The following is a 20,829-nucleotide window of genomic DNA, read 5'->3' on the forward strand; positions in this document are numbered from 1 at the left end:
CAAAATTTCTCATTTCTGTTCAACGAAAGCAAGAAAATCATATGGGTTTGGAACTGCAAGATAACTGTGCAGAGATGAGAAGCTAAAAGACAAATAATGACAGATAAAATAGATCTAACATAAACAGAATTCAAGCATTCATTTCTCCAGTAGCAGCTTCCAGTCGCTTTTCTAAATCCTGGCAAACAGTATTTTATCCAGTGCATGTTAGTCTGAATGAGAGAGAGAGAATAAAAGCTGGTGGCTGGTCCTCACAGGCAGGATTCGGCACAGCACACCAGCCGCCGCTTGCTGTATCTCCACCGTGGAGTTGGCAGCAGCTCAGTGATTTCTGACAAAATTGCCATCTGTAACAGCCTGGAACTGGACACTGTACACTACCACTCCCCCCACACACCTCACCTCCACCGGATAAACAGCACCCAGGGGGGAAATCAGAGCAGCCACTCACTTTCTTTTCTCTTTTTCTAAGATTTTTACACAGAGGGAGATCTCTTTCTCATACAATTCTTTGTAAGCCAGTTCCCAGAATAGCACCTTTCAAATCTCTTTCTCTTCTTTTTCTCCCTTTGTCATTAGTTTAATTCCTTTCCATTCTCTTTTTATTCAAAACTCAAAATGCATATAAATATAGAGCTCTAAAATATCTGTTTAGCCAATCATAAGCCGTAAACGCCATGTGACTATATACTCTCAAGCCGCAGGAACATGGCATGGTGACTAACCACGCAAATCCAAACACTCTAGTATCAATATATACCGAGAGCAACCCACCAGTTACTTGAGTTCCTACGCAGGACTAAATTAGTACAAAATGTCATGCTGCATTAAATGCTGCTAAACACCATGTTGGTGTGTATATGTGTGTGTTCTGTCGCTTTGCTGTGTCATGCTGGTTTTTGGATGTGGTGTTGAAGAGCCATGATAGCCACGGTTTCCGCTGTTTAACAGTAGCGTGGGATGGTGTTCGCAACCCGGTGCTTTATGTTGATACTCCAAAGTGAATCATCAGTGTCGCTGTTCCAGTGGAGGGCAGCTGAGATTTTGATTAACCCTGTCATTCTTCAGCTGTCTATCAAATGAGGCTGTTAGTGTATACTTTATGCCTGTCCAATACATATAGAGCCATCTCATCATATAGAGCCATCTTTTGGTTGGATAATGCATTGTATTATTACACCATATGGGTAAGTGAAAGAGAGATGGCGGAGGAAGAGTAAGAGACCAAGGGAAATTAATAAGAAATATTGTAATCATGAATTTCATGTCATGTAAATGACCAGGCAAATGAATGGGAAACTCAGAATTGCGAGGTCGTGATGTCCAGATGAAAGAGGATGGAAAGCAGCTCTGCAATATTTTGTGGCGAATGGTATTGCAAAGTTATTCTATTGCAGTGTTTTAGTAATATTTGTTATATATAACAGAGCTTATAGTCAGCTAATGTAAAGATAATGACTCACCCTTTGTGGTTTTCTTTATACAAGTTCATTATTTTCTAGGTTGCATTCATAAATAAATAATAGGTTGTGTAATGTGATGCAGGTGTATTCCCTTTTGCTTATCAAGTTGTACAACAGAAAAAAAGAGATTTTCCTTTTGTACATTGTTTATTTGTTTTGGCTACTTTTTTAACATATATGTAATAATAGAGAGTTCATTCAACTTCAGGCAATTTTTGTCCCAGGGTTTTACATTTATTAAAACTGACAGGCCTTTTTTTTTAAAGATTTACTTTTGGTGTTTTTGCCTGTATTGTGATAGGACAGTATTTTAGACAGGAAGTGAAGTGGGAGAGAGCGGGGGCGGGGGGGTTGGGGTATTGGAAAAGGTCTGCAAGCTGGGACTCAAACTCAGCACAGACCTTTAACAGATTTTTTATTCTTTTTGTTTTATAAAAGTCACATTAAAACTGTCCAGGAAACATATATTTTAGATTCTTTTCAAATGTTGCTTTGTATAGATTGTGTAGTTTTACATTTGACCCAGAGTTTTAATCTTAAAATATAAAAATCCATCAGAAAAAAATTATGAATTACATTTTAAAACAAAAAAGAAAGAAAATCATCTAAAATAAATAAATAAATAATAAATAGTAATGATTATAATATTTAATTTGTGAAATGTATTTTATTTTTGATTACAATCTCAGTTTTTGGCATCAAGTCCATGATAACTTTTCCATAATATTTTTCTAGATTTAGTTTACTTTATCAGTGAGACAACAGTCTCAGACGAGCAGCTTGAGATTAAATTTGAGACATGATTTGTGAAGTAAAATTAAGGTAAATATCATATTTTTTTATAGTGCATTATTTGCAATCAAATCAATTAAGTGAATATAAAACGAAATGCTGTGGAACATAATAAATGCTAAAAATGACACTGGTGGAAATGTTTATGACATGCATGACAGAAGTCATATTTTCTGTATGTGCATAGACTGTTGGATATTTTAGTGGACAGATAAAACAGTGAAAGTGTTAAAAGTGTGTTTTATTTTGTACTGCACAGGATCCAAAGTGCCTATAGTTGAAAAACACCCAACACACCTGACTACTCAATTCGGAAGTAGGAGCTTTCCATGTGTACTTGAAAGCAGAATCATTTCCTATTCCTACCAATGCTTCGTGCTGATCTCAGAACAGAGATAAAACCGCAGCAGCAAAACTAACACATACACAATCAGACACACACAAACCTGAGCTTTGCAACCTCTTTGTGTCAGTGGAATTTTTATCAGGATTTGCGTGGGTGAAATCAATACAAGCTTTTACCGGGTCTTGGGAAAATTCATCAGATTCCACCACAGTCCTCTGCACCACTAAAGGTGACATGACAGGAAAGAGAAATAAAAGGCCACACACACTCAAGAACACACACTCACTGTACAGGTGAGAAAGGATATTCTTATCCAATTGTGATTGGATCGCCCGATTAAGCATTAATTACAAAGCAGGTCTCAGTTCATTTTGAGTTTGACATGATGAAGCATGCAAATTTGAGACTGGCTGTCTTTTTAACCCACCGGCTTGACATTTCTACAATACAAACCTTTAACTAATATCCTTCGCAGCCTACCCCTCCAGATAATCGTTTTTAAATGATTCTTTTCCTTGAGAGATTTCTTTCATTTGAATTTCACTGTGGGGGACGAATCAGCTAGTCCTAAGAAACTGTTCTTAGCGTGGTCACTACCACAGCTACTACTCTGTATACAAGCAACTTTCTGTTTAGCTTCCCTTTCACTTGTTTCTAAAATGAACACAAAGTAGGCCGGAGGGACTCTGCTAATAAAACATTCAGCTTTTGTTCTTCTCCTCTAGTCTCATAAATAAACATGCAATGCGAGTAAATCTTTTATAGAGTAGCAAACACATTTTATTTGCCAAAGTCCTGTAGTGACCAAAGCTTCTCTTAAAATAAAGATGAGGTGAATGTCAATACAATGCTATGAGATGGACAGTGAAGCATTCAAAGTATAACGGTCACAGGGAGAAAGAGAGCAAACACTGCCTTCAAGCAGTTTTACATGAGCAAGTTTAAATGTCAAGTGAGTTATGCATATTAAATGCTCATGACTAATGCATTATCTGGAATATATGTGAGGCCTGAGAAAGGTGGTCTATTCTGGTCTGACCCTTCAGGTCTTTGAGGCATCTTCATGTGCAGAAGAAACAGCTGTGCTCTGGATAGCGATGCTAAATTAGTTCAGTTGTTCTCAACTGGTGGGTCATGGCCCAAAAAATGTCTGTGCTTATGACATTGTGGACAGTAGGGAAACGTGCAAAAACCCTTACTCTCTAAGGGTTTAATTAGAATAGCAAAATAAATAGACTTTTAAAAGAGATGTTTTTTGTTGTTGACATCAAAATTGAGCATCCAACCAAATTCTGTTGTATTTTGGCAGAATTTAATCTGCCACCTGGTAGAAGCTGGTCAAATTAGGCTAACATAGGCAGGTTGTTTGACACAACCCTTTATCTCTGAAAGAAGAAAAAAATACAGAAATGCATTAACTTTGCTTGCATGGAGAATAAACAAGGCTGGTTTTTGCTACTGAGACATTTAGTTAGCTGTCATGTTAATTCATTGTAGGGCTTATGTAGTTTATGATAATATTAGTAAATAATGATTTGATTCAATATTTAATTTTTTTATGATACACTTGATGCCATGAAACAAAACCAGTTGAGAGCCACTGAATTAATCTTCATAGATGAAAGATGTAATTAATTTATGAAATTCAGACATATTCTTGTTATAAATTCACTCTAATTAAATTTACCTTTTAGCTATCAATATGCTTACGTGTTCCTTTGTTTGGGGGAAAAAATGTTTGAATTTCATTACATTCGATGACAAAATATCAATCCAAACTGCAGCTGCAACTGCAAGCTAATTTTCTCATAACTAACTTTTCCTAGTCGTTTTTGCAATTACTTTTAACCAACTGGTCCCTGGGTGATTTTTAATGGATGTATGAAATCAGTTTCCCTCAAGGTGTCCTAGCAGAGTAGCCACATGTATTAATAGTTAATGTGATGAAATGCATGTTCCAAAAAGTTTTGACTACCAGAAAGTGTTGCAGTACGTTTTGTATATTATATTATAATGGGCGCATACAGCGACTGGCGACAAGTCTATGTTTGGTGTGTTGAGTTTTGTTTTGTTTATTTTCTATCGTGTTTTTATATGGGTTTTTGTGTGTGTGTGTGTGTTATAGTGGTTTTATAAGGAAGTAAGGTAATATGGAATGGACAGTTTTATTCCTGTTGTGGACGGCGTTTAATTTGGCGGAAACTCTGAGTGAGATGAAGAGTGGGTATTTGAGTGAAGAGTATTTGGAGTATACCACATGAAGAGTATTTGGCCTATCCAGCGCGTATCCAGTACAGCAGAGATTTTCTCCTGCAATGGAATACTTTTCAAGTCAGTGAACCTCCTTTGGATTTTGCTTTTCCTGATTTCAGCTGTTTTGCTGAACAGTCAATTGGAGAAGGTAAACCCTCTGGCGAGTTGCCTTACAAGCCAAGGAAGCGAGGTAAACGCGGTGGAGTACGCCAAAGATTGAGGAAACAGACTCTTTCCCGCATCCCTCTACCTTCTATCATCCTATGAAATGCATCTCTCCGTAATAAAATTGATGACTTGCAAGCTCATGTACGATTTCAACATGAATTCAGAGATGTGTGTTTATTAGTGACTGAAACATGCCTCTCAGAACGAGATTTGGACTATGAAGTGGCCATCGATGGGTTTGGTGTGCCTGTGCATCTCGATAGAGATGCTGGTGTGACTGGTGTGTCGCGAGGTGGGGGGGGGGGGGGGGGGGGGGGTGTTTGCTTATATGTGAATCCCAGATATTGTGAAAATGTTCTGGTCAGAAAAAGACTGTGCACTAGAGACGTTGAATTGCTGTCTGTGTCCTTGTGTCTTTCCTACTTGCCCCGTGAGTCTCCACAAATATCTTGTTATGATATTCATCCAAGAGCAAATGGGGATAGAGCTTCAGAATTTATTTTGCAAGAAACTCAGAGACTGCAGTCCATATCTCCCGATGCTCTGAGTCTAGTCCTCAGGGATTTTAATCACTGTCCTCTGGAAAGAACTTTGAGGGATTTTGATCAGTATGTTAAATGCCCGACCAGACAGAACAAGATTTTGGATCGGTGTTATGGGTCTGTTAGAGGGGCATATAAAGCTTTCCCCGCTGGGCGGGGCTGACCATAACTGCGTTCAATTCATCCCGAAATATCAGACTGCCCTGAGAAGGACTAAACCAATTATTAAACGTGTGATAGACTGGAATGATGAGCCCATTATGTGCCTACAGGGGTGTTATGACTGTACAGACTGGGAAATGTTTAAGGAGTCCTGCACCAATATTGATGAACTTACTGACGTTGTCAGTGGTTATGTCTCTTATTGTGTTGACAGTGTTATTCCTGAAAAATCTGTGAAGGTGTTTCCGAATAGTAAGCCATGGGTGACTAAATCACTTAAGGTTTTGTTAATAAAAAAGAGACGTGCATTCCAGAAGGGTAACCTTCTGGAATTCCATAGCTTTCATTATTTCAATTTTAACTTTGTTTCTTAACCTAAGCAATGTTATACTGGGAAGATTGAGAGGCAGCTAGCAGATAACAGTTTAGGTTGTGCCTGGGATGGCATGAAAACTATTTGCCCCTTGGGGGAGTTGAATGAATGAATGAATGAATGAATAAATGAATGAATGAATTAATTAATAAATTAATAAATTAATGAATATTATGTTGTATAATTTTAAACCTATACACCTCTTGTTGTTAAATGTTTTTAGTTGTAAAGTGTTGTGCTAACTTTAAGTTTCTATAAAAAATAAATGGGTTTATTAAACTAAGGATTTCATATTTTGCTAATGCAATAGTAATATTGTGATATAAAATTTTTGCTATTTATTCTTGTCATAGCAAAGCTGAGATTTCAGCATCATTACTCCAGTTTTCAGTGTCACACTATCTTTCAGAAATCAGTGCAATATGCTGATATGCTCTTATTTGCTCAAGAAACATTTCTTATTATTATCAGTTGAAAACAGTTTTTGCTGTGTAATATTTTTGTATAAACCATGATACATTGTTTGTCAGGATTCTTTGATGAATAGAAAGTTCTAAAGAACAGCATTTATAAATGTGCCCTGTCACTTTTGATCAATTAAATGCATATTTTGCTTAAAAAAAAAAAGCATTCATTTTCATCTTACTGACCCCAAATATTTGAACATTAGTGTATTTGATGGAAATAAATAGTTTTCTTCCGTGTTTTAATATATGTTTACATAAGGAAGTTTGAACTGAATTCCCTGTCATACTTAAAATGTCCAAAACCTGGGAAACATAAGTAGCTGTTGATAATGAATAGACTCTGCATAAGCTATAATGAAATCGCGCCTGTATAGGTCAACCTGTGATGTTTTCTCCCTGGACTAACACTGTGTGCCTGTGATTGTGTTTTATCTCTGTAGAGCCAAAGCTAAAAGGCATCGTCACCCGTCTGCACAGCCAGCATGGCTACTACCTGCAGATGCTACCGGATGGCACCATGGACGGCACAAGGGACGAGAACAGCTGCTTCTGTAAGCGCGTGTTCTTTCTCACCAGTTATTCACGGCTGAGAAGCACAGTGTGACCTCTGGTTGGGTCAGTTGTAGAAACTATTGAGGTGTGTCTGCTTGTGTCCATCCCTGTGACCGCTAGACAGACATAAAATGAACTTCTGTTGTTCATGTCGTTCATTTCTCAAGTCTTAGAGTCTCCTCACGTACATGTTCTGTCTGTCTGTTGTAATTAATTTGAGAGCCCAGTTGGCATATGTCCGGTATGTCAGGCCTAAGGCCAGGTGTATAACACTTAGCCCATGGTCACTGCTGCCACTATGGGGATTCACACTTAACAATATGATTGAAGATCACATGCCATAGCATTAATATTTGTCTGGACTAGAATTAAGGGACCTAGCCAAAGCAGATCATTTGAAGAGGATGTTCACATTTTCTTGGCCATGTTGTTTTTTAATTTATATGTCTAGAAGTAATTCACTTATTCACTCTTACAGGTTGTTGTACATTGTTAATAAGGGTGTGCAATAAGTATCATCTATGATAATTTCATAATTGTTGTTTTAACACTGCCTGAGCTGACATTATAAAGTATGCCATTCACATTGCAAAAACAAAGTGTCTGTGAGCAACACACAGTGGAATGATTCAGTAACACATTCAATGACCCATTACTTAAAGGATAATTCCCATTCCAGAATAAAAATTTCCTGATAATTTACTCACCCCCATGTCATCCAAGATGTTCATGTCTTTCTTTCTTTCTTTCTTTCTTTCTTTCTTTCTTTCTTTCTTTCTTTCTTTCTTTCTTTAGTCTCAAATATATATATTATTTTTTTTTTTGAGGAAAACATGCTAGGATTTATCTCCATCTAGTGAACTTCAATGGTGGCCAACGATTTCAAGGTATATATATATATATATATACACACACACACAATTTTTAACCACAAATGCTCAGCTAGCATGCTCTGCGATGCTCGTCTTTATTTGGCGATATTGGAAAGGTCACGTGTGACGTAAGCAACAGTGTTTACAAAGCGAACATGCCAAAAAGTCAAATGCCCTTTACAAAAAAAGGTAAAACAATGATGTCGGATGATTTTAAAGTTGGAGGAGAAAATTTGATGTTTTTAAACTAAGTACAAAGACGAAGAACTAACCGCGTGACTTTTTTCAACATGATTACGTAATGTGTGAAGACGTGCATGCGCATTGAAGAACTGGACCAAGCCAAGCATTTGTGGTTAAAAATTGTATAAATATATTTTTTTTCTTTCAGAAAATGACCGATCGTTTCGCTAGAGAAGACCCTTATTCCTCGGCTAGGATCGAGTGGAGCCCTTTGAAGCTGCATTTAAACTGCATTTTGAACCTTGAAATCGTTGGCCACCATTGAAGTTCACTAGATGGAGATAAATAAAATATTTTCCTCAAAAAAAAAATTTAATTAAAATAAATCTTTGCGACTGAAGAAAGAAAGACAAGAACATCTTGGATAAATTATCAGGAAATTTTTATTCTGGAAGTGGACTTATCCTTTAAGAAAGGTGACTTGCCATCACCTACTACCGGCTTTATCTTTAAAAACATCATTTAATTATTTCACATTTCAATATGAAATATTAAATAATTTTTATATTATTATTATTTTTTATATATTATTATTAAATATGTTTTAAATATTGAATAAAAAAAATAAAAAATACAATTTTAGTATTATTTATGCAGTTGATATGCTTATGCTTTCTGTTATTGCAGTGTAAATGCATTTATGGGGTTAGTTCCCCAAAAATTAAGATTCTATCATTCTGTCAGCCTAATGTCATTCCAAACCTGTAAGAAACTTCGTTCATCTTTGGAACACAAATTAAGATATTTTAGATGAAATCCGAAGGCTTTCTGACCCTCCATCACAACTACAATGTTCAAGCTCCCATAAGGTAGTAAGGACATTTTTAAAATACTCCATGTGACATCAGTGGTTCAACCTGAATTTTATGAACTTTGGAGAATACTTTTTGTGCACAAAGAAAACAAAAATAACTTTATTCAACAATTTGCAATGCTGGTTTTCGAGAGTACAGTTACGTGTGTGCATTTCTGGGCATAGTAGTTAGTAGTTGCGTTACAGTCTATGGAGGGTCAGAAATCTCTCGGATTTCATCAGAAATATCTCAATTTGTGGTCCGAAGATGAACGAAGGTGTTACAGATTTGGAAAGATGATTAAATGTTTGCTCGGAATTCATTCATTTTTAATTAGAATTGCCTTTTTGTGGCTTACGAGCAACCACTGGTGATGCAACAAAGTTGAGCAGAGTTTTACTGTATGTAAATGAGGAATTATGCACCACAATGGCCACCAATGGGAGTGTGACAGTGGAAGTCAGGTCATTTTTCCTGAAGTTTACACCTATTAGCAACTAACAGCAACACAACTTCACAAACTCAAGTTCAGAGTGAATATACCTTAAGCAAACCAAAAAAATAAATAAAGATATATATTTTTAACAGTGTGGAGTATTCTGGAGTCAACCAAAGATTGCATTTCTGGAAGTCAATTCTGTACAGGTTCAGCCTGAGGCCTCAGTGGTACAATGTTGTATTTTATGTTGAGTCACCATAACATGCTGTTCATGAAGGGGAAGAGACAGGGAAGGAGAGAGAAAAACATGCCAACGAGAGCAGACACGTGATGCGTCATGAGTTCTTGTGCCTTTTGTAGCTCTGTGTGAGTTTTTTTGAGTGTATGAGAAACAGATTGAGAAGTATTTTATTGGGATGGCAGTTGTCAGAGTGCACAAGTATAGCACATTCCTGCTTGGGTTGTCAGGGACTAGCTTACATGTCATGCTTGTCTATTGAAATGACTGTCGCACATATTAAATAACCATATGACTGCGACGTCCCATGAACATTGTGACAGGGCAGTCTGATGTGAATCCTAAACACTTCACGTCCCAATGAGGTGAATTTGATGGTGCTAAATTTTTACAATACTGTCCAACACCAATTAGATACTGTCATATATCTGTCAAAGTCCAGCAGGAAATCTCACTGAAGACTAATTGCAGAAATATTTACCCAGTGTTCCTCAGCCTGTGTGGGAATATCTCTCTCCCTCTCATTGCCTTTTATTTTGCATGGTTTTATCTTCTGCTATCTCTCAGAAGCATTAACTGTGTGATGTTCCTTGAATGATCCATATCAAACACAATCCATCTTTCTATCAAGGACAAAAGACGTATACAGGACAGATAGTCCCTCTTGTATACCTTCCCCCACCTCATGCCATTATCTTTTCCATCCCTGTCAGTTTTACATCCGCTCTTCTGTGTCGCTCTCATCTTCATCTCTGTTATCCTGTTTCATCCTATGTCACGTTGTCCCTAGTCTCGCAAAGCCAGATTTTTGACTCAAGGCAAAAAGTCTGGTTGTTATTGCAGCTTATTCTACCCAAGAACCGCCCACTTAGAAAGGAAAAGACAGTTTGATTGACATCTAGAACAATCAAACACTGTTTCTACCTGCATATTCCATTCTCTCTGACACCTGACACACGTTGAGTGTTTAATCTATTTCTCTGTGCATGAATTTCTCTGATTTCATCCCACAGCACAGTTCAACTTGATTCCTGTGGGTCTGCGGATAGTGGCAATTCAGGGAGCGAAGACTGGCTTCTACCTGGGCATGAACAGCGAGGGATACCTCTACACCTCCGTAAGTGACTGAATGCTCTTTTAAGGATTGATGATTATCGTAATTAGAATCATTATGCCGGTGTCCTCCATGTGTCTCCACAATAATGATTCACAGATAATTGACGATGTGCAGGTTTTTGAGGGGTAAATAATTATGCATGAGGGTTTAATTACTCTCCTTATAATAAAGAGTTTGGTCAAACAGACTGGTGTGAAAGAGGATGGCGTAATTAGGATGATGCAGACTCTGTCATAGGTTCTGAAAACCACAGGCTTTGTTTATAAGAAAAAATGAACCATTTTGGACCTAGCGTTGACACTCTTGGGCGCTCTCCATGGTGATGAATTGGCAGGTTGCTCTCCATGGTGCTGAACTTCTCTAGCTATATCGAAGTATCCAGTCCTGTTTACGGAGAGCCACCTTCCTGCAGGGTTTAATTAAACACACCTAAACCAAGTAATCAAGGTCTTTAGGACAGGTTTGAGCTAAACTCTGCAGAAAGGCGACAGAATTGTTTAGGTTCTCTCCATTCGCATTAAATTTTGTTATCTTGTTGACTTTTTCTAGATTTTAGAGCTCTAATGTCACCATGACAAATAAAATGGTTTAGTATGCAGTTCTGTACACAACTGTTGAAAACTTTGAAATTTTAATAAATGTGTTTCAAAGAAGTCTCTTATGCTTACCAAGGCTACGTTTTTGATCAAAATACAGTAAAAACTGTAATAATGTGAAATATTATTACAATTTAAATTGTAATAATATTTTGTAAAATTTTGTAAAATTATTTTTGTAAAATTCTTATGTAAAATCTTTTGTCTTTTGTAAAATTATATTAAGATAATATCACTTTACTGTCATTTCTGATCAATTTAAGGCATCCTCACTGAAAAAAAATTCTTATATATATTTATATATGACACAGAACTTTTGAATGGTAGTGTATTTTGCCACAAAATATATATATATATTTTTTTTTACCTAATTAGAAAATCAAAAAAAGTTACACATTATTATTATTGTTTTTTTGTTTTGTTTTTTACAAATCTCTTGTGGTTGTGGAGACATATGTTAAATGTACTAGAGACCCTATAGCCATATTGGACATGTGCCGTTAATGTTCCCAAAGGTCAAGCTTTCCCAAATAAAACAATAACAAAGGATTAGCCCATACAGTGTGACCAATTACCCAAATTGTGCTTGATGTGGAGTAGAGTGGAAAGCAGCAGCATTAGCAGGCAAAGTGGAGCAGATATTTAGACTGTGTCACGGCTAGAGCAGGATAAAGAGAACAGAGAGCGTGATGAGACAGCTCGCAGAGAGAGATATTGAGTGTGTGTTTGTTAAGCTGTGTATATGTGTGTGTGAGCATGCATCCCAGAGCTGCCGATTAGAATGGGGGATGAGAGAGCTTTTGTCTCCTGCCTCTCTGTGAACTGAGAAATGAGGGGATTGTCTTCTCAGAAGTGAAGAGCGGCATTTGGTTCAAAGGCAACTGACTTTAATTCAGAGCCTGTGTCGCTTATGATGCGCTGCAAGCATCCTGTCCTGTGTCTGCTATCCTAAAACTGTCCCTCCTCCCCTGTCTTTGGTCTGGTCTGTTCGTCCTGTCCTGTCCTGTCCCTGTCATTTTCACCATTCCCTTTCATTCGGACTCGTCCTTAACAGCTTTGTCCTTTCCTTGCTACCATAACCATCTGAATTTGTCCTCTCTGTGCCCTATTTCAGTCTTTGGCACTCAAACAAACATTATTTTTTGCTTATCAAAGAACATTACTTTGAATTCTGGGTAAATTGTGTGCGATGGGATGGTTTAATCAATGTCAGAGGGGTTACATAAGCAGATTAATTTGAGAATGATATCTATGCTTACAATGCTGCTTAACTGGCATCTGGATGCAGGAAATCAGGGAAATTATTTTGTTATATCACCAGTCTGTGCATAAGATTGTTTAAGCATAGGGTTTATATATATGCAAGTGCAAGTGTGTGTATAATAACCATTGGCTTAGAGAAAGCGTGTGTAACTGAACAGACAAATATGTGAGACTCGGAGGACACAGCCAATGGGGAAACACCTTACTCCCCGGGGAATTTTTCTCCTCTGCATGCTCCGGTCCCCTCCCCACCTCTCCTCACTGCAGTTAAAGAGAAGGTCATTCATAATATGCCACTATATTGTCAAGCTCTGTAAGTATCTCATTGTAATAAGCCCACGTAAATTAGACGAGCTGCCTCAGGGATTGTGCTCTACTGCCATATAATGGATTTCATACATCCCCTTGGGCAGACATTCCTCGTGTCCTCATGCAGCATTTGGTGCAAAGCCTATAATGACCATTAAGGTTTAAAATGCACTGTCGGATCTGAAAGGGGCAATTCTGCATGATTTAAAAGGTTAAAATCCACAAAATTTGCATTTATGGCAATATGCCTTTTGAATATGGCACATCTATAAAACAAAAACGTTAAGAGTTAGACATTTCATAGCTATCTTAAAGTACTCTCCTTTTTTGTATTTAGTATTTAATGCCGGATGTTGCCTGTAAGGAACAGATGTTTAATTGTAATGTAATGTTAACCTTATTTATCATTTATTAATTCTCTTTACAGACAAAATAACATTTGGAAGCCCTTATCTTCAAAATCTGATGAAAATTGTCTATTATTGTTATTTGCATCCACTAATGTAAGTCACATCATATGATAGATTTAACTTTAATTTATTTGTGTAATTCGCTCTGTTTAATGAAACAGAAACATTATAACTCTTAAATCTTAAAATTCATAATCCAAAATATTTCAGCAGCTAAATGTTTCTCTTGTGTTGAGCAAAACCTGCTTGCAAACAAATCGTTCTTTGATTATTTTCTGTTAATTGGTCAAATGGTTCACAAAATAGCCTGAAAATTTTATGAAAATGCGAAGTTCTGTCATCGTCATTTCACATATTAGATTTTATTTCTTCTACTGGACACAAACGGAGATATTTAATGTCTGAGCTTCTCTTTTCTCGACTTATATAAAGGGTAACTGTCGAGCTTATAATTTTTTGTTTACAGTATAAAACAACGGCCATTTTCTTTGCATGGAGAAGAGCAGTTCGGAAACATATCCTTTTGTTTTCCACAAAAAAAGAAAGTCTCATGGTTTGGAACAACATGAGGACGAGTGCATGATGACATAATTTACATTTCTGGCTAAACTATTCCATTTCCAAATTTCAACCATACAGAGATCAGCAGTAAGCTAAAAGCTTTTCTGAAGCCTTCATTGTTCTGCATGTTTAATTATCCAGGCACTAGCTGTGTGTGTGTGTGTAAGCGCGCATTGGCGCGGTAGCCCTGGAGAGCGATGGGGAATGGATTGCTGAGGGAACCTCCACGCTATTGGTCTACAGTAGATGGGGTTGTGTGGGCATCGAGATCTGTGAGATACCTGTTGTGAAGTTAAGAAAATGGTTTCTAGCTAAAAATAGAGCCCGGTCCCGTCCTGACCCATTTTATAGACAGTATGCTCTGGAAAAACCCTCCTGGGCTGAACAAGAGAGGGTGAGAAAGAGAGCACGAGAAAGATATGGGGAGTGGGAGGTGCTGACACAGTTGTAAGGTTCTTGACAGAAATAGTTGCGGGCCTGTTGCCATGATCAGCCATTATTCAGGCGACACAGGCTTTGATTTAAACCTCCTCGCTCCAAACAAAGTTTTCACCAGATAACTTGCGGTATAATAGCATTGTCTGTGCACAATAGGTGCATGTGTGGGTGTGTGGGATTGTGTGACCTCAGACAAGATGTGTATAATGTGTGTTGTGGTGCCTTTATCTCAGGTTTGATAAATGGTTTCTATAGTCTCTCTCCTCCACAGATGGTAAAATCACTGAGATGCAATCACACCCATCACACTGCAGACTCAAAGAGACACGTTGTTTCTAATGGCAAATGAAAAGCCAGAGAATTACTGATATGAATCCAAACTAAAACATGCAATTGCTTCCAAACACACCTTATTTCCAGCATTCCCTCACAAGCCGACGAGGGACGGGGGGAGAGAGTGAGAGAGAAACAGAAGTGTAAGTGATTCAGTAATCTTCTCTTTTCCCCTTGCAGGTAATGAACTGCAGATTGTAGCTGTTCATCCCCATAAACCCTCTGCGGCATTTTAAGCTGCCTCCATTTCCCATAAGCCCCCTTATGAACCCTAGTACCCTTCTGCTGAGAATATTGTGGCATCTCTGTCTTTGCCCAAGGTAATCTTATTAGTATTCCTTCATATTTTTAAACTTGTTGATAGACGCTAATGTGTAAAATATCATGTAGATTAAATTTAGTGAAGTTCAACAAGAAGAGGAGCTCACACACATAAGGGTAGAAGAATATTATTATTTTTTTAAATACTGTATTTGGAGGCCAAAAAGTGCAAATTGCTCAGTAGAAAGACAAATATATATATATAGCGCCCTCCAAAAGTATCGGAACAGTAAAGACAAAATTGCTCTGTTGGCTGTGGAGTCAAGACATTTACAAATATGATTAAAAGATGAATATGAGACAAAATTACAGAATGTCACATTTTATTATTGGACGATTCAACACATAGATGTTTTACCAAATAAGAAGATCAGCACTTTTAGAGTTTCATCCCTCTATCTGATGTGTGCATAAGTATTGGAACAGTTGCCTCACAGGTCTTTCTAAGTGATCAGCTGTGTCCTGTTGCATTAATTCTTCAGACATTAAAAGCAGGGAATGTGTCGTATCAGTTATATCCATTACTTCTGTGTGAATTTTTGCTAGAAAAAGAGCAGGAAAAATAACATGCAAGTGTCTCAGAGCCAGCAAAAGCTATGAAAAGAGTGACACTTTATCTCACAGAGTATGACGCAGCCTGCAGAAGTGACATGCATGGTTGTTGTAACCACTAGAATTACCTACTGTAGAAAACTGTGAAAATCCTTCAGTGGACATGTATTTCACTCAATCTTAACGCTCTTGAGCAGCTGTGGGGGATTCTGTAGAGACAAGCTGAGAAAAACTCCCCATTAAAGACCAGAGCATTCAAGGAGGTCGTCCTGCAGGAGTTAAACAGGACAGATGTGAAAATGTGTCATGAACTTGTACACTCAGTGCCAAGAAGGGTCAGAGGAGTATACTTAAAGTTCTGGAGGACATACTAAGTACTAGAATATTATACATTTGCTGAATTAAATCTAGGGTGTACTCATTTCTGCAATCTTTCATTTAAACAAAATTGGCTAATTTACTTATCTTACAGAAAATATTGGCATATATTTTGTTGTTTTTATTAAGTATATGTTTAATACATTTCAATTTTACCATCTTTCCATGAATTATATTAGTGATCATTAAGAAAATACATATTTTATATTATTAAGAGTAATACGTAATTATACATCTTAAAATGAATGAAGTTTAGCTGAATTTTGAATTTTCATCCTCAATACTCTAGTCTTCAGTGCCACATGATCCTTCAGAAATCATTCTGATATGCTGATTTGGTGCTCAAGAGACATTTCTTATTATTACCAATTATTATGAAACATGATGCAACATTAATGTCTTTATTGTCACTTTCAATCAATTTAATGCATCCTTAAAAAGTAAATAACAGGTAATAAGGTAATAGGTAATAATAAATGATAATAGATTATTATTATTAAATAATAATAGTTATTTCAAACTGTAGTAGGCTACACTAAAGTGAAAAGAAAATGAAAGTGAAGTGACATACGGCCAAGTATGGTGACCCATACTCGGAATTCGTGCTCTGCATTTAACCCATTCATAGTGCACATACACACCGTGAACACACACACACCGTGAACACACACACACACCCGGAGTAGTGGGCAGCCATTTATGCTGCGACGCCCGGGAAGCATTTGGGGGTTCGACGCCTTGCTCAAGGGCGCCTCATTCGTGGTATTGAGGGTGGAGAGAGAACTGTACATTCACTCCCCCCACCTACAATCCCTGCCGGCCCGAGACTCGAACCCGCAACCTTTGGATTACGAGTCCATTAGGCCACGACTTCCCCTATTACATTGCATGTCTGTATTAAAATGGATATTTTTGTATTGTTAATACTTTTTTCAGTAAAAATGTTTATAGTGTACTCCTTGCCAGTCTGATCAAATAATGAATTACTAACAGTCAATTTAACCAACAGTATATTCCTCACACTGGAAATGGAAAGGTCAAGTTGAGTGCACTGCACAGTGGGATACAGCTTCTCATGCTGTATTCTCTGATTTTATACCGTACATTTTGGAAAATCTAGTTCATCCCAGCAATCTACGCATACATAAAATGCACATATAGACCTTATGCATCAGAGAAACAAGCACGCAGCAATCTTTAAAATTTTGTCTTTGAACTTGGGGTGGTGATGGCGCAGTGGATAAGACACATGCCTTTGGTGTGAGAGACCCGGGTTCGAATCCACTGTGAGACACCAATGTGTCCCTGAGCAAGACACTTAACCCCTAGTTGCTCCAGAGGCGTGCGACCTCTGACATATATAGCAATTGTAAGTCGCTTTGGATAAAAGCGTCAGCTAAATGAATAAATGTAAATGTAAATGTAAACTTCAGTAGTTCAGCAGTTCATTCATAAATTCATACAACCTTACTGTCACGCTGTAGAATTACAAACGGAAGACAGAAGACAATGAGAGCAGTGCTTAAAAAGGGACAGAGTTTCTCTAAAACTTCAAGAAAATGTAAGAATAGTATGCTATTCTGTGTTTCACTCGTTACAGATTCATGTGTTAGTGCTTTCACAACATTCTAATCAATCTTCACACACACAGCAGAATGAAAAACATCAAGTCAAATTAGGTAAATGGCTTAACAAATCAATATGATTGTGTTAAATATTTAATCTCATTTATTGTAAATACAATTTAAACAACCAACTCGATTAATATTTGAACCTCAAAAGATTTGAGCAAACATTTGTACATTTCTAAAGTTGACAGTTTAGATGCTGTCAGCACCTTGATATTGTAAATGTACGTGTGTTAGATTCACACTTTACAACAAATAAAAATGAGATCCCATTACCCTGCTACATGCTTATTAGTAATACTTCCTCGCTGTCAGCCCTGTTCCAGATCATTCATTAAAACAGGAGATGCCATCTAACATCCCATAACATGAATCTTATTGACAGGGACCCCATTCGTCACTCAAAACAAAGATAAATGCCATCAGCGATCTGGAATAGCCCCACCCACCCTAACCAGCTGCACGACCATCTGTAAACGTCACCATAGGCAGAACATAAATGGATTATGACCTCGCCTGCATTCGTTCATCCATCCATTGATGTTTCCTAATGCAGCTCTGCATGCTTTATAGACTTATGTAACGTTGTATATCACTGAACATCTGCTGAACATAAAAACTTACATCAGTGAATGTGTCTTCCCACACATGTACGTATACACGTGTACACATTTACGTATGCACTCAAGCACAAGGATTAACTGAAGCATAAACATACTGGGCCGCAAACAAACACATACACGAGCTCTCGCTCATGAAACTTAAGCCCCATTAAGGAGCTTTATGTTTAGATATGATCACGGGCAAGACTGGCCCCAAATAACATATACAGACAGAGATTATGGGACCATTGGGGTCACTTTCGGTCAGATAGCATCAGTGGAAACCAAAGAGTGAGGGTTTAGCATTGTTAGCATGGTCCAGTTAGCCCCTGCTAGTGGATACCATTACTACAGAATCTTTCTCTATGGAGTATTGCAAGGACGACATATTTTTGTAGGCCAAAGCAAGGAAACAAGTTAGCATTTTAGCACTTCTGGTACCCTCATCCCAAAGTCAAAGGGTTTTTTTCAATGGGTTTTTGGTTCAATGCTTAAAATACGATCTGTTATTAATACCAGCTCAAAATATTTTCTAGTGCTGTCAAACGATATTAACGCTATTAATCGCATCCAAAATAAAAGTTTTTGTTTTCTTAATATATGTGTATTGTGTATATTTATCATGTATTTATCATGTAAACATGCCCCCGTGCCAACTTTTTTGAGACCTGTAGCAGGCATCAAGTTTGAAATGAGCTCATTTTGTGCATAAAATTGTAGAATTTCACAGTTTAAGCATTTGTTATGTTATCTATGTTCTATTGTGAATAAAATATTGGCTCATGTAATTTGAAAGTCTTTTAGTTTTCATTTGAATAAAATTTTAAAAACATCCCACTATTTCCAGAATTCGGGTTGTATAAATATATTTAATACATAAACATAAACATTTTTCTGAAATATATACATGAATGTGTGTGTATTTATATGATGTAGCATCTCCTCTTCTTTTCAAAACAGTTTGAAGACGTCTAGCCATCGAGGTTATGAGTTTTTGGAGACTTGGTGTTGGAATTTGGTCCCATTCTTGCCTGATATAGGTTTCCAGCTGCTGAAGTGTTTGTGGTCATCTTTGACGTATTTTTCGTTTAATTATGCGCCAAATGTTCTCTATAGGTGAAAGATCTGGACTGCAGACATCCGGACTCTTCTACTACGAAGCAATGCTGTTCTAATAGCTGCAGTATGTGGTTTTGTATTGTCCTGCTGAAATAAACGTTGTCTGGAGGGGAGCCATTGTTGCTCTAAAACCTTTATATACCTTTCAGCATTCATAGTGCCTTCCAAAACATGCAAGCTGCCCATACCATATGCACTTATGCACCCCCAGACCATCAGAGATGATGGCTGAACTGAATGCTGATGACACGCTGGAATGTCTTCCTCCTCTTTAGCCCGGAGGACACGGCGTCCGTGATTTCCAACAAGAATGTCAAATTTGGACTCGTCTGACCATAGAACACTTTTCCACTTTGAAACAGTCTATTTTAAATGAGGCTTGGCCCACATGACACTACGGTGCTTCTGGACCACGTTCACATATGGCTTCCTTTTTGCATGATAGAGCTTTAGTTGGCATCTGCAGATGGCACGGTGGATTGTGTTTACCGACAGTGGTTTCCGGAAGTATTCCTGGGCCCATTTAGTAATGTCAATGACAGAATCATGACGATGAGTGATGCAGTGTCGTCTGAGGGCCCTAAGACCACGGGCATCCAACAAAGGTCTTCGGCCTTGTCCCTTACGCACAGCGATTTCTCCAGTTTCTCTGAATCTTTTGAGGATGTTATGCATTGTAGATTATGAGATTTGCAAAGCTTTTGCAATTTGACGTTGAGGTACGTTGTTTTTATTGTATTCCACAATCTTTTTACACCCTCTTTCACATATTGCAGAGCCTCTACCCATCTTTACTTCTGAGAGACTCTGCCTCTCTAAGACATCCCTTTTTATAGCTAATCATGTTACAGACCTGATGTCAATTAACTTAATTAGTTGCTAGATGTTCTCCCAGCTGAATCTTTTCAAAATTTCTTGCTTTTTCAGCCCTTTGTTGCCCCCGTGCCAACTTTTTTGAGACCTGTAGCAGGCATCAAATTTGAAATGAGCTCATTTAGTAGATAAAAGTGTAAAATTTCTCCATTTAAACATTTGTTATGTTCTCTATGTTCAATAGTGAATAAAATATTGGCTCATGTGATTTGAAAGTCTTTTAGTTTTCATTTTATTCTAATTTAAAAAACGTACCAACATTTCCAGAATTATATAATTATTAATATATTAATATATTTTCAAAATATATACTGTATGTGTGTGTATTTATATATGCATAATAAATATACACAGTACACACACATATGTTATGTAAACAAAAACGTTTATTTTGGATTTGATTAATCGTGATTAATCGTTTGACAGCACTAATATTTTCAAGTTTTATTCTACAACATACCTTCATGTGATTTTTTTTAATTTTTTTAAAGCTACTTGTCTTGAAAAAGACGGTTGCTAACAAGTGGCAAACTGGGACTACGGAGGTTGTTGGTGACATTAAACACCATACCATAACAGGAAAACTCATCTACTCACAGCCTCACTGTGTTTATAATCAACTTTT

The 20,829-nt window shown here is 37.3% G+C and overlaps 1 protein-coding gene across 1 annotated transcript in view; it reads left to right on the top strand.

Annotated features, from left to right (window-relative positions):
• LOC306864535 (fibroblast growth factor 11-like) overlaps positions 1-20,829 on the top strand; it is a 47,479-nt gene that overhangs the window by 18,010 nt on the left and 8,640 nt on the right. The window contains exons 2-3 of the mRNA XM_079408620.1: positions 7,007-7,117; positions 10,718-10,821. Coding sequence (XP_079264746.1) covers positions 7,007-7,117; positions 10,718-10,821 — 215 coding nt within the window. The remainder of the gene's footprint in view (positions 1-7,006; positions 7,118-10,717; positions 10,822-20,829) is intronic.

This window comes from Barbus barbus (assembly GCF_936440315.1).
Source record: "Barbus barbus genome assembly, chromosome: 45".
Taxonomy (NCBI): Eukaryota; Metazoa; Chordata; class Actinopteri; order Cypriniformes; family Cyprinidae; genus Barbus; species Barbus barbus.